This window comes from Lampetra planeri, chromosome 18, assembly GCF_965212315.1.
Source record: "Lampetra planeri chromosome 18, kcLamPlan1.2.h2, whole genome shotgun sequence".
NCBI lineage: Eukaryota > Metazoa > Chordata > Hyperoartia > Petromyzontiformes > Petromyzontidae > Lampetra > Lampetra planeri.
The window spans coordinates 542,329-554,507 of record NC_136124.1 but is presented as its reverse complement, the minus strand read 5'-3'; the positions used below and the strand labels follow the sequence as shown (position 1 = coordinate 554,507).

The 12,179-nt window shown below is 46.6% G+C and overlaps 1 protein-coding gene across 1 annotated transcript in view; it reads left to right on the top strand.

Moving 5' to 3' along the window:
* LOC144723440 (latent-transforming growth factor beta-binding protein 2-like) overlaps nucleotides 1–12,179 on the top strand; it is a 135,100-nt gene that overhangs the window by 78,280 nt on the left and 44,641 nt on the right. The window contains exons 15-17 of the mRNA XM_078602201.1: nucleotides 3,596–3,706; nucleotides 8,409–8,534; nucleotides 11,400–11,525. Coding sequence (XP_078458327.1) covers nucleotides 3,596–3,706; nucleotides 8,409–8,534; nucleotides 11,400–11,525 — 363 coding nt within the window. The remainder of the gene's footprint in view (nucleotides 1–3,595; nucleotides 3,707–8,408; nucleotides 8,535–11,399; nucleotides 11,526–12,179) is intronic.

Genomic DNA, 12,179 nt, shown 5'->3' with positions numbered 1-12,179 from the left:
CAACTGTGCTCCAATGTGCATTGCAGACATGTTGTGAATGTATTGTTAAACGCATGCCTGTAGTCAACACCGACCTCTTTATAGCTCGACTGTTCACTCATTTGGTTGCCACTTCATAGAGAGTCGTCGATAGGGCATGGAGAGTTTGTAAGTTGAGCTCTTGGACATCTTCCCTCAGAGGTTAATAAAATAAGCACTATCTCCTGAGATATTAACTACTTTGTTTATATTGCTTTGGGAGTTGTGTACAAGCACTGACAACAAAAACTGAGTTTACCACGTAGGCTTTCGCGACCAATATCCATAATAGAGGTGTTTGGATTACATCACGTAAATACAAATATAGTATAAAAGTAACTCGTCAATAACACGACCAATACATGCTAAGAAGAAGGGGGCCTATTGCCCGAAACGTTGCCTGCTATATCGTCTTCCTTGCAAGGCCACAGCGGAGTGTGTGTGGACCGATTATCTACTAAGAAGTTAGCGGCGGCTATCCGATGAAGAGGCCGATCCTTGCCGTTTGGAATGTCCAGCACTGACACTGGCCAATGCTCACGTCAGCTTGGGGACACACGGTGCCGTGAGTTCACCGGTGTTTCATCGTCGCGCAAGGGCGTCGTCTTTCCACAGCGCACGCGCCGCCTCCACCCCAGCAAGGTGTTCCCGTCGTGCTCGTCGCGTGGGCCGGCGTGTGCATTCACGACGGCCGGCGTTGCTTCACGTGCCTCTGCTCACGAGGCCGGGCAACGGAATAGCTCACGGGGCCCATCTTTTGAAGATCGCCGATGAGGCGATGTGTTTCTAATTTTCGTAAAGGAATGTGCTCGTGAATTGGCGGGTAATTGCACGCGGTTAGAAATTGTTTGACATGGGAAGGTGAGTTTTGTGCAGGTGTGTTCTAGCTCACATCCTGTGTATTTATACACCATGTTTAACCCTTAAATATTATCTTTTAACGTATCTACGGATGCTTATGTCATCATCATCAGATGTTATCTATGATTGGCTGAATGAAGGCTTCCTCAAGTTGTTTCTTTTTCTCTTGATTCTACTCGTTGCCTTGATCCATCTTGCTCCTGTAGGCGACCTCGCCTCATCGCTCCACCTCATCTCTCAACGTACTTCCTCGTTCCACTTTGTTCTCTGATTCACGTGGTCCTCTCTCTGTCTCGGCGTAATTCCAAACACGTTTCCCTTCACGCTTCTTCGTGTACTCTGCACATTTAGACTTATTTCTTTGTAATTGTGCATTTTTCCGATCCATTTGACAAAGCAGCTATTAAGCACTGATTGAAAGCGTACTTCTATCGGCATTTTTTTGCCTTGCAGTTTTTAATGAAATGTCTTTTTTCTTAAGTATTACCACCTGCTACCGATCACCTCTTCATTTCATCATTTTGATCTCGACCCACCTTCAAGACGCATGCACTGTGCCCGAGGTGCACATGCTCTGCATAAAAGTCGTGGCCAGATGATACTGCCATGTGCTGGTGCTTGCTAAGAAAAGGAAACAAACGGAATTAGACGGCACGCTTTGAGAATTATGCCCCATTCATACCTATGGTCACGCATTCTGGAACAAAGCATCCAATCATCAACTAATTTCGAGTTTTAAGCTCGCGTTAAATGCATACAATTGCAGAAATTAAAAATCTACGTTTTTGTTATTCGTGCTTGTGACACCCACAGCCACTGGAGGTGCCGACCATTCATCGCAGTGTCGGAATAAAAGTGTTGTTTATTAAAGCAAATCGCGACTCTGAATCACACCATTTTGCCCGATCACTGGTTGGGGGTGGATGTGAATTGTTCCACCCTTAATGGTGATGTATATTTGTAATCACAGTGTAAATTCAATATTCTTCACTTAAACAGTTGCATATATATAAACGTACACACGCACGCACGCGAATGACTGCCGGTTTGTGAAGCACGTTCAACATAACGCACGACTTAAAACAATCGCACAGCAGATACTTCTTTCCAGCGTTAATTTGATACAGTTGCCACACTCAAAATCATTTCCAGGTGAGTCCTGGAAAGACCTCGTGGGAACATGAGACCCACTCGCAAAACCGAGCATGAAAAATGTATCTACCTCTGGCAAGGGCACTTATGCTCTCTACGGCAGTGCGCAAGGCCCGCGATTAAAAACTCGTGGTGCCGTGCGCCGATAATCCAGCTGTTCGGACAGGAGACGTGATGATTGATGTGCAGTTACCCGGCCTGGAGCGCTATGATGTGGTCAGTGCTTGGTAGGATACCAAGAAGGGTTTGTGACCTACGAGTACAGTAAAGCCTCTCTATCTGCGAGGGTTACGTTCTTGAAAATGCTCGTGAATGCAGAGTTAGCGAATGCAGAAGCCTTGTGAAACGGGGGGCGGGGGGGGGGGGTTATGTTCTTGTTACGAGTGAACATGGGGGGGGGGATAATTTTCAATATTTAATTTAAAAAAATGACTACAAGAAATATGTAATAAAGTTTAAAGAACGATGTGGCTTTTTTTTAATAACTTTGACGATGATGATTTGACGGGGATGGAGGTGAAAGTGGTGGTGAGGAATTCAGGAGGATGACTCCGCGGGGAAATGCAGGTGTTTGATAACAAGGCACAGTGTTTCTAGTGAGGACGAAGCAGGCAGCCGAGGGGGCGATTCCTGCACGCACCTCCCCGTCGTCGGTGGTCTGGCGCGACGGACGCTCCTGAGTGCCGGAGTCCGGCGAGTCGCGAATTGGGATTTGGAATGCATTTAGTAACTCGCGGACATGCGGAACTGTCGAATCTAGAACTCGCATATAGTGAGAGTTTACTGTACATTTTTTTACAGCGATTTACGAGTGTACCAGTTGCATCCAATGTGCAAAATTTCTCAACAAAGAATAAACATTATCCCAGGAGTGAGCCCCCCAGCTAATGCTGTCCATGCTAAATAAAATACCCCATTAAATATAAATTGAATTATTTTTAAAACCTTGTTTCAAGGAGCATGATCGAATCTATTACCTATAATGTAATGCACATTATACACATAGTTAATGAACGTAACAACAAATCCGTGCCCACGAACAGAAGTTGACTGTATGATTTCATTATTTTACTAAAGTAGTCTAAATGTGTCCAATTCATGACTTTTGAGTGACCCATCATTTGATCAGCCATTTTGTCAGTGATCAGCAAAAGCTTTCATAGATGAAAGACAAAATATGTCTATTTCAAATTATTGTATTTTTCTTTATCTTGATGGTTAATGTCCAAAAAACAAGAAAGCACAAGATTTCCTCTCTCTCGCAGAGGACACGGTAGCCTGTGGCCTCGTGCGTGTGTCACTCTACCACACGTTCTACCTGTGGCATCCTTGAGTTGTCCAGGTTTTTCATTGGAATTCGTATGTACGGTGTTTCTTTTATGTATGAAGCCGTGCGGAAACGACGCAATGACATTAAGCATACGAGCCCTGTGCCCCTGTACCATTCCCGTTCTGTTGTAATGTGAACTAATGCATACTTTATTGAGGAGAGCGATATTAGCATGTAAAATGAAGATGAATTGATTGAGAGGCGTGGTCCCTGACGGCTGCACTCTTCTCGCAGGCACCGACCTTCACGAGACCTCGGCCCTTCAGACTCCACGGCGCACTTCTCTCCCGGCCTCCACCATCGTCGTGAGCCAAACTGAGGCCCTCTCCGTCGTGCAGGCCACCGGTAAGACACCGCACGGCGTGGGACACAGCATGGCCAAGCAATCACAGCCGGCGTGTACAAATATTATTTTGGCATAGGCCGAAATAAATTTGCCCTTCTCTCTGCTGTCTCCCACTGAAAATCCTCCACAATTTTGCCCCCCTCCTATCTTTCCTCTTTCATCTGTCCCGATACCCCCTCTCGGCATGTCCCGTCCTCTGACCAATAGCTGCTAGCAAGACCTCAATTTTACCTAAAATCCCTCGTCACTCCGTTTCCCATTATGTCCCCTCGGTTTGGAATTCCCTTCCTCTCTGTACCCATCGAATTGATGCCCTCCCATTGTTCAAATCTCATCTTGAGACCATCACGTGCTTCTCACTGGTTTTTAAAGCATTGCCGCTCACTGTGCTGGAGTCGGCTCCCCCCTGCCCAGGTCCCCGGGAACCTCGCAGTCTCTCATTGCTCATCCCCACCTTTGTCTCCCCCACCACCCCAACTCTCTTCACCTTCCTTTGAACTTATCTTCCCCCCCCCCCTACCTCTTTTGCCGTTGTAATTTAAACTAAACTATACAATTTCAACTAAAACTAAACTATAAACTATTTTTTATTTTACCAGGCCAGTCCCACTAGCTATATAGATCTTTTTCAGAAGTGAGCTAGCTGAAAATGATAGCCCAACGAAGTGGCTTATCACGTGAAAATGTATAGCAGCCAAATACTCTTAAACGCACGTTGGTTCCAAACGTGGAGGGAAAAACCGGAGGACCTGGAGAAAAATCCACGTGACCACGGGGAGAACGTGCAAACTCCACATATACAGGCGTCAAGGTCGGGATAGAAGCCATGACCTCCTGTATACCAGGCAAGGGAGTTAACATCTCGCCACCGCGGTAATAAACATCCCCCCTCCACCCTCCCCCCTCTCCCTCCTCGTCATCAGAAGGATCTCCTCCCCTCTTATCCAGAGACGTCCATCTCACCTCCTTCTCTGCCCGTTTCTTCACCTCTCCTCCTCACTCCCTTTATTGTGGCCGGTTGATATTTATTTATTTAACCCGCCATCTCTGAAAGCTATTTTTAATCCATTCTTAAAATCGTGTTTTAAATGAGTGACGTTTTATTGCGTGTAAAGCGTACTGAGATGCCCTGACGTGAAGGGTGCACTATCAAGAACAATTTGTTATAATCACTTAACCATGGACATGTTACATTTTACAATTTGCATTATTCATGCACTCACACGTTGAATTAAACCGTACGTGCAAAGTACAAGTTGTTTCGTGTTTAACTGCCAATGGGCCTCTCGACAACCGTGAAGGTTGAGGCCACTCGTGCCTGTGGGGTCCTGGTGAACCCAGCATCGATGACGCGCAAATCACACCTCAGCAATGTACACGTGCACCACTCGATGCCTACATCGGGATCGAAACTCACATTCTCCACTGAAATGCAATAGGATGTAGACACTACGTAAAACCGAAATTGTCTTTGTTAATTAATCAATATACACGTCATGAAACCGCTAGCGTGTACTGTGCAGAAAGGGCATTAATATATATATAATATATGTATACGTGTATTTGGGCAAAAAATACCATTTCTGGGTGGCTCAAGTCTCTTGATTGGCTGGTAGCAGGGCCCCTTTCAGGGAGGAGTGGGGTTGTATTGTATTTTGGAGGACATCGATATGTAACTCGTATCGTTCAAACAAGCGCTTTTCCATTCGGCTCCAAATGGAGCGACAATCAAAATGCCTCCTTCAACGGCTCTATAAAAGCGACCGCTGGAAATCAATGAAAACTTGGCGTTGGCCTCGCGTGAGCCTCGCGTGAGCCATATTCCATGAAGAACCGATGATGATTTTGGAACTAAAGGTCATGGTTATGGGAACAAACAAACAAACATAAAATTGGCATCTGGGGGTCTAGCAGGAAATCTATTCCAGAGGAATTGTAGATCATTAGGATTGTTTGGCTGCAAGTGCTCCAGAGACAGAATCCGTTAACTCGTGTAACAAGCAATTGGACTTGTTCTCGGTAAATAAGGTGTTTGGAGGAAACGGGTGAAATATTTAGGGTAGGGGAATGGGAAATTGATGTCTTCTGGGAAAGTAAAGCAGTGTTGGGAAAGGGCGTCGATCATAGAGATGAGCCAGACGGGCCACACGGCCTCTCTTCCCATTACAGAATGGTTTGTGTTCTTAGTTGACTGAAATTGAAATGTAACCATGTGACTTCCTCTCCCTGACCTCTGTGCTTCTCCAGTGCTGCTTCTATCTCCTCTGTTAGTGCTTTGCAGAGTGGACACTTTGCACAGGGCTCAGTGACCACTCTGCACCATAATAGCCGACGCAAATGCGCTCGCTGCATGCCACATTGGTATTAGGTGCATTTCCTATTGTGCCTGAACTCTGTTTCTTGGCCTGTCACGTACCTAACAAGAGCACGTCCTCCACGTGTGCCAAGACAAAAATAATCAAAACAAATGAATCAATATAACCCGCCAAAGCCCCACGCGCTGTAATGAAGGCTATTAATCATTAGTGGGTATGTGTCCTGAATTAGCTGTAAATTCTGCTGGAGACTGGCTTCATGTAGTGCACTGGTGATAATGTGAATTTATTGGAGGGCTTTGTACGATGCAACGCTATTGCGGAAAGTGTTCCTTCCTTAGAACAACCATAATGGGAATAAGAAGACAGAAGTTGATATTGGCCAAGAGGTAGTTAGCCAAGATTATGATTGTTATTATTTGGCTTAGCTATATGGCTGAGCCAAGCCCTTCATCCTCTGGTTATTATTTCTTGAAGGAGATAAAACAATAATTTGACACTTTAATATACAAAAATGTAAGGATCGTATGAGTAGGAGAGAATCAACATCTCCAATGTATTAATTTAATTCAAGTTTACCCATATATGTTTAACCTTTCATTTTGATGTAATTTTCCTGTGAGCCAGCTGAGAGAAATTCGGTGTCGGGGAGTTGGACATTAAAGTAAAGAACAAAACATCAGATGCCAGAACTGCCAAGCGTCTCATTTTGCAATAAAATCTCTGAGACTTGCACAATGGTATGCTTCGGTTGAACATGTACACAGCCCTCCCGGTGTGGCTCACACAAAGCTGTTTGTTCAAACTCTGTCTAGAGGCTGTAACCAGAAGCCCTGTTAGGCGGTGGCATTAATGCTGTTTATTGTTTTTGTTCAAAAGAGGCTTGTAGCCATGGTTAGCACGCTCGTTGTTCATTTGACACATTATGGGAAAGTCTGCGTTTCGAGTCCCATCGGTGAGGAATGTGAATTAACAGTGGATTACACCAGGGCACAGTGATCAGCTCACTGCAGGAACGTTCACCCCGTTAGCCATTCACTCGCACGCATGTGTGCTGGCGTGGCGCGGTGTTTACACAATTGCGCCGGGCCGAGTTCTTTTGGCAGCGGCGTAGGTTGGCCGGCCTGATTTGCCAGCTCCGGTAATTCATTATGTCGGGAGGATTTTCCCCCCGGGACCGGCGCGGATGTGGGGCTTCGCAGATGCCCTGCCACCTCGATTGTTTGGTTACGCCGGGTTGATGTATGTCTCTCTGGCTCTTCCCCGAGCCAGGCCCATCCGTGGATTATTTTTCCCTCTGAGCACTTAATTGTCGTCATGAGCTCCATATGAGCAAGTGGCCCACAACAGTCAGTCTGGACTGGGGTGGAAGGAGATTAATAATATGGAGTTATTAAGTCTCGCTAGCATGGACACGGCTGCATAGTTTAGTTTGTGTGGAAGTCTCAGACGAGCCGAAACGTTCGCGATTTTCGTCGGAGTGCTTTTGCGCAAAAAAAAGTAAAAATCAACAAAATGATTGCTGTGTTGCTCCGAATTGCGCATTATGCCATTTACTAAAATAAACACCGCAGACTGATACAACTTATATTATTTTAGTTTGAAAGGATTCTTAGGATATGATACAACAATTGGTGCAACCTATTTTGCATTTCACATGCATGAATATCGAGGGGCGTGGTGGTGGTATGTTGGATTATGAATTGCACTGAGGCATTACGTGCCCTTGATTTCGATTCCCAACAATGGAAACATTAGTGGTGAGTGATATCTGATCCAATCCTAATTCCCTAGGGGTTGTAATTTACAATTAAAATTACGTACGAATGTTACTGAAATCAGCACACTGCATGTAGCTAAACACACGCTGTGTTTTTGTTTCATAATATCACACAAGATAAGTACATCGTATTCATGCAGTAAATCATTTATTTGTTAAACACTGCCTAGATTTTCCCAGCATGTCAGTTGAAACAATGGGACAAGTTTCTTGAATCCCCACACTTCTGTCCACCCGGCAGTGCCAATGGGCTCACCACAGTTAGTCGATCGGCGGGTCGCGTGTGGCGGGGTAGAGCGAGGGTACTCCCCTCTCGTCCCAGACGTAGGCTCCTCTATATGGGGCTGTCGAGAGCATCTTCTATCGGAGGCCCTTCTGTGAGTCTCGGGGTGATCAATCAATCGCATGGCTGCACCTTTAACTTTAGCTGCTATAAATTACCACATGATAAAGCACTTCATTGGGCTATCATTTGTGGACAGGTCACCTCTGAGAAAGAGCTATATAGCTCAGTGGGTCTTATCTGGTAAAATAAAAAAAAGTTTTTCTTTTTCCTCTTTCAAGTTTTTTGCAATGTTTGTGTTACAATGTGTGTCTTTGGTCCAGTGGTGAACACCTGCCTGCAGAACCCGGACATCTGCGGATACGGCGAGTGTGTTCACCTGGACCGTGGGCACACGTGTGTGTGCAGTGCCGGCTACAAGCTCAACCCATCGCTAACTCACTGCATCGGTGCGTTCAGTCGACTTCGACATCAGGCCGGTGGCCGTTTCTCACCAACAGCCGTTTCATTTCTAGGATTGGAAGGAGACGGGGAGGGTAAAACAAATGGCTCAGATCTGAAAAGTCTCCCGAACCATCTGTGGCCAATAGCTTTAATTGAAGGCTGATTGCGTTTGTTTTGAAATTCACAGTCTATTTGAAGAGCAAAGTAAGCGTGCACGCTTAACATCGGCCACTTCGAAACAAACTTAAGCATGAACGCCCCAATTATTTCTCTTGACCGCAGGTAATTTATTAAAAGTTATTTTAATTGCAATGATATGTAATTGATATGTACTCAAGCGGTACAGTGACTTTAAAGAAACGGCTCTGATTTTACTGCTGTGTTTATGGATTTTATTTAATGCTACGGTAGAGTTATACTGGGATTCAGAAAACCCTTGGGTTTTTTATCCAAGTGTCTTAAGCGTTTAATCCACCAGAGGTGCAATTAACATGCAGTTAGTGATTGAGCCTGCTTCAGTATGATGACTTGTTACGATTCGATCTTGTGATTCGATTCAGGAAACCCATTCTAAATGTTTTTGCCAGTGTGGTGAATATATTGCCTCTCATCACTGCAGGGCTTATGTGACTTCCATTATATACAACATATCATCATCATTAGCCATGACCAATCCACTGCTGGATGCAGGCCTCGGCAAGCTGCTTACACCTGTAATGATGATGCGATGAAACAATACATCCATCACTGATCTCATCGCTCTATCTCCTTGGTGGATGGCCTTTCAGACGCATTCCATTGCTGATCATTCCATTAGACCAGTGGTTCTTAACCTGGGGTGCATGCACCCCGTGGGGGTGCGAGATGCCATTTCTGGGGGTGCGAGGCATGCCAATTTATTTTCTTTAGAAGGTAAATCATCGAAACACAAATTGAGCACGGGCACGTAAGTACAACTACTTTGTTTCATCAACACCTATGTTTGTATTATGAACGGGGAGCAAGGCTACATTCAAAGTGAATAACCACTGCATTAGACAGAGATCGAGCTTTAAGTAGAGCGAGTTGGTTAAGAGGCAACATCAACTTTTAATTTCTACTTCACAGCAAATGGGGCAGGGGGTACCTTACACCCTGCACCATTACCGGCTGGCTACATGAATTAAACCACTATTCACGCAAAGTTCCTACATTTTTTCTTAACGAAGCGAAGAATAGAGAAAGAGTTAAAGGGGAGGGGGGGCGGAGAATGCAAGCATGGCTGGATGATAGACTCAAGTGGCGATTAGTTCAGTGATCCATTTTTTTGTTGCACATGTTTTCCTTGGCCACTGCCTCCCCCATTGCAGGAAAAGCGATCCTTTGAAAACGCTGCCTAAATTAGAGCCGCATGAAGCGCAGGAGCAATATTCCCACGTGTAGCCATTCCCGAACAACCCATTTTCTCAAGCAACATTATTTACGACAAATATCGCTCTTTGCAATCCCGTCTAATAAAACGGGGTTCTTGCATCCAGGCTAATCTGCATTCGTATATTATGAAATAGCACCATTTTTGTTTCAAAATTGCACGTTGTTATTTATAACGCCTACGATGTACTCCAGTGAAACTTTAATTCATTCCAAGTTATGCTCAGCAGTCGCAAACAATTTTCCTGTTTCGTCTTAAAGAAATAAACACGAGACAATGCCTTTTGGTTTCTGCTAGAACTCTGTTCTCCCCCTGCTTCTTGAGTTATCTACCTCAGGGTAGTTTCTTGGTTCACGTTCCCTCCATTGTATCGGATTATTTTTACGCAACTTCCCCCCTCCTGTGTTTTAAAGGAAAACGCCACGGCGGGTGCGTCTCGTAATCTCGTAGGACTGTGTGTGCGTGTGCGCCCAGGTTTGTATAACTTTATTTACATCTTAATTTCCGGGGGTGTCGCAGTCTGGAGATTATCGTAATTGTACTTCCAGAATTAAAGATGGGAGGTGGGGGGCTGTGCCCTGCCCCCTGACCCCCTCCCGCCGACGCTGTGGGGCTGCGTGTCGCTGTAAGCGTGCTGATCTCTGCGTATCGCTGTAAGCGTGTCGCTGTAAGCGTGCTGATCTCTGCGTGTCGCTGTAAGCGTGCTGATCTCTGCGTGTCGCTGTAAGCGTGTCGCTGTAAGCGTGCTGATCTCTGCGTGTCGCTGTAAGCGTGCTGATCTCTGCGTGTCGCTGTAAGCGTGCTGATCTCTGCGTGTCGCTGTAAGCGTGTCGCTGTAAGCGTGCTGATCTCTGCGTGTCGCTGTAAGCGTGCTGATCTCTGCGTGTCGCTGTAAGCGTGTCGCTGTAAGCGTGCTGATCTCTGCGTGTCGCTGTAAGCGTGCTGATCTCTGCGTGTCGCTGTAAGCGTGCTGATCTCTGCGTGTCGCTGTAAGCGTGTCGCTGTAAGCGTGCTGATCTCTGCGTGTCGCTGTAAGCGTGTCGCTGTAAGCGTGCTGATCTCTGCGTGTCGCTGTAAGCGTGCTGATCTCTGCGTGTCGCTGTAAGCGTGCTGATCTCTGCGTGTCGCTGTAAGCGTGTCGCTGTAAGCGTGCTGATCTCTGCGTGTCGCTGTAAGCGTGCTGATCTCTGCGTGTCGCTGTAAGCATGTCGCTGTAAGCGTGCTGATCTCTGCGTGTCGCTGTAAGCGTGTCGCTGTAAGCGTGCTGATCTCTGCGTGTCGCTGTAAGCGTGCTGATCTCTGCGTGTCGCTGTAAGCGTGCTGATCTCTGCGTGTCGCTGTAAGCGTGTCGCTGTAAGCGTGCTGATCTCTGCGTGTCGCTGTAAGCGTGCTGATCTCTGCGTGTCGCTGTAAGCGTGCGAGGCTGCGGGCTGATCTCTGCATGTCGCTGCGCGTGCAGACGTGGACGAGTGCGCGCGGAGCCCGGCGCCCTGCCCCGGAGGCCGCTGCGAGAACACGAGGGGCGGCTACCGCTGCGTCTGTTCGCAGGGCTACGCGGCCGCTCGAGGAGGAACCGAGTGCATCGGTCAGTTGGCGGCGCTTGCTGCCGTGTTCGCGTGTCCTGTGGGAGGTGTTTCCGCACGCGCGTTGTACGCACGATGAACTTACACCGCGGCGTACGTAGCCAGCCGTGCTGATCGGAGGTGCGGGGGAAGGACAACAAAAACTCAACACAATAAATCAGTTCCAAAGGAATGAGTTTTCAAAATACATTTTAAAGTGCATATCTCCAGTGGCTTCTAATATATCGGAAGGAAGAGCGTTCCAGACGGCTGCAGAAGCGCATCTGTTATTATTGTTCTGGTTATTGTCTCCCGCCAAAGCATGCTCGCTGCCCACACAGCAGAGGGTCGTCTGCGCGTCCCCTCGTGCGACACGAGCACGTGACCGCCACAGTGTGCACAGTACTCGCAGCCTTGTCTAGACCACCAACTCAAAAGGGTCGAGAGCGTGATCGTCTCCTACCCTGTGGCGTGTGCAGAGAGCCGCGAGATCGCACAGCGTCTCTCCGGCGATGTTGAAGCCACCGAAATACTGTTCCTTTTGTCTTTTAAATATTCACGGAAATGAGGAGTCGATTCGGAAATCCATCTTATTATCTGAAATGTATTTTTCTGCAGATAAGCAGTGTAAAATTAAGCATATTAGGTAAAAATATGGGTGTGGGTGGAATGATTTT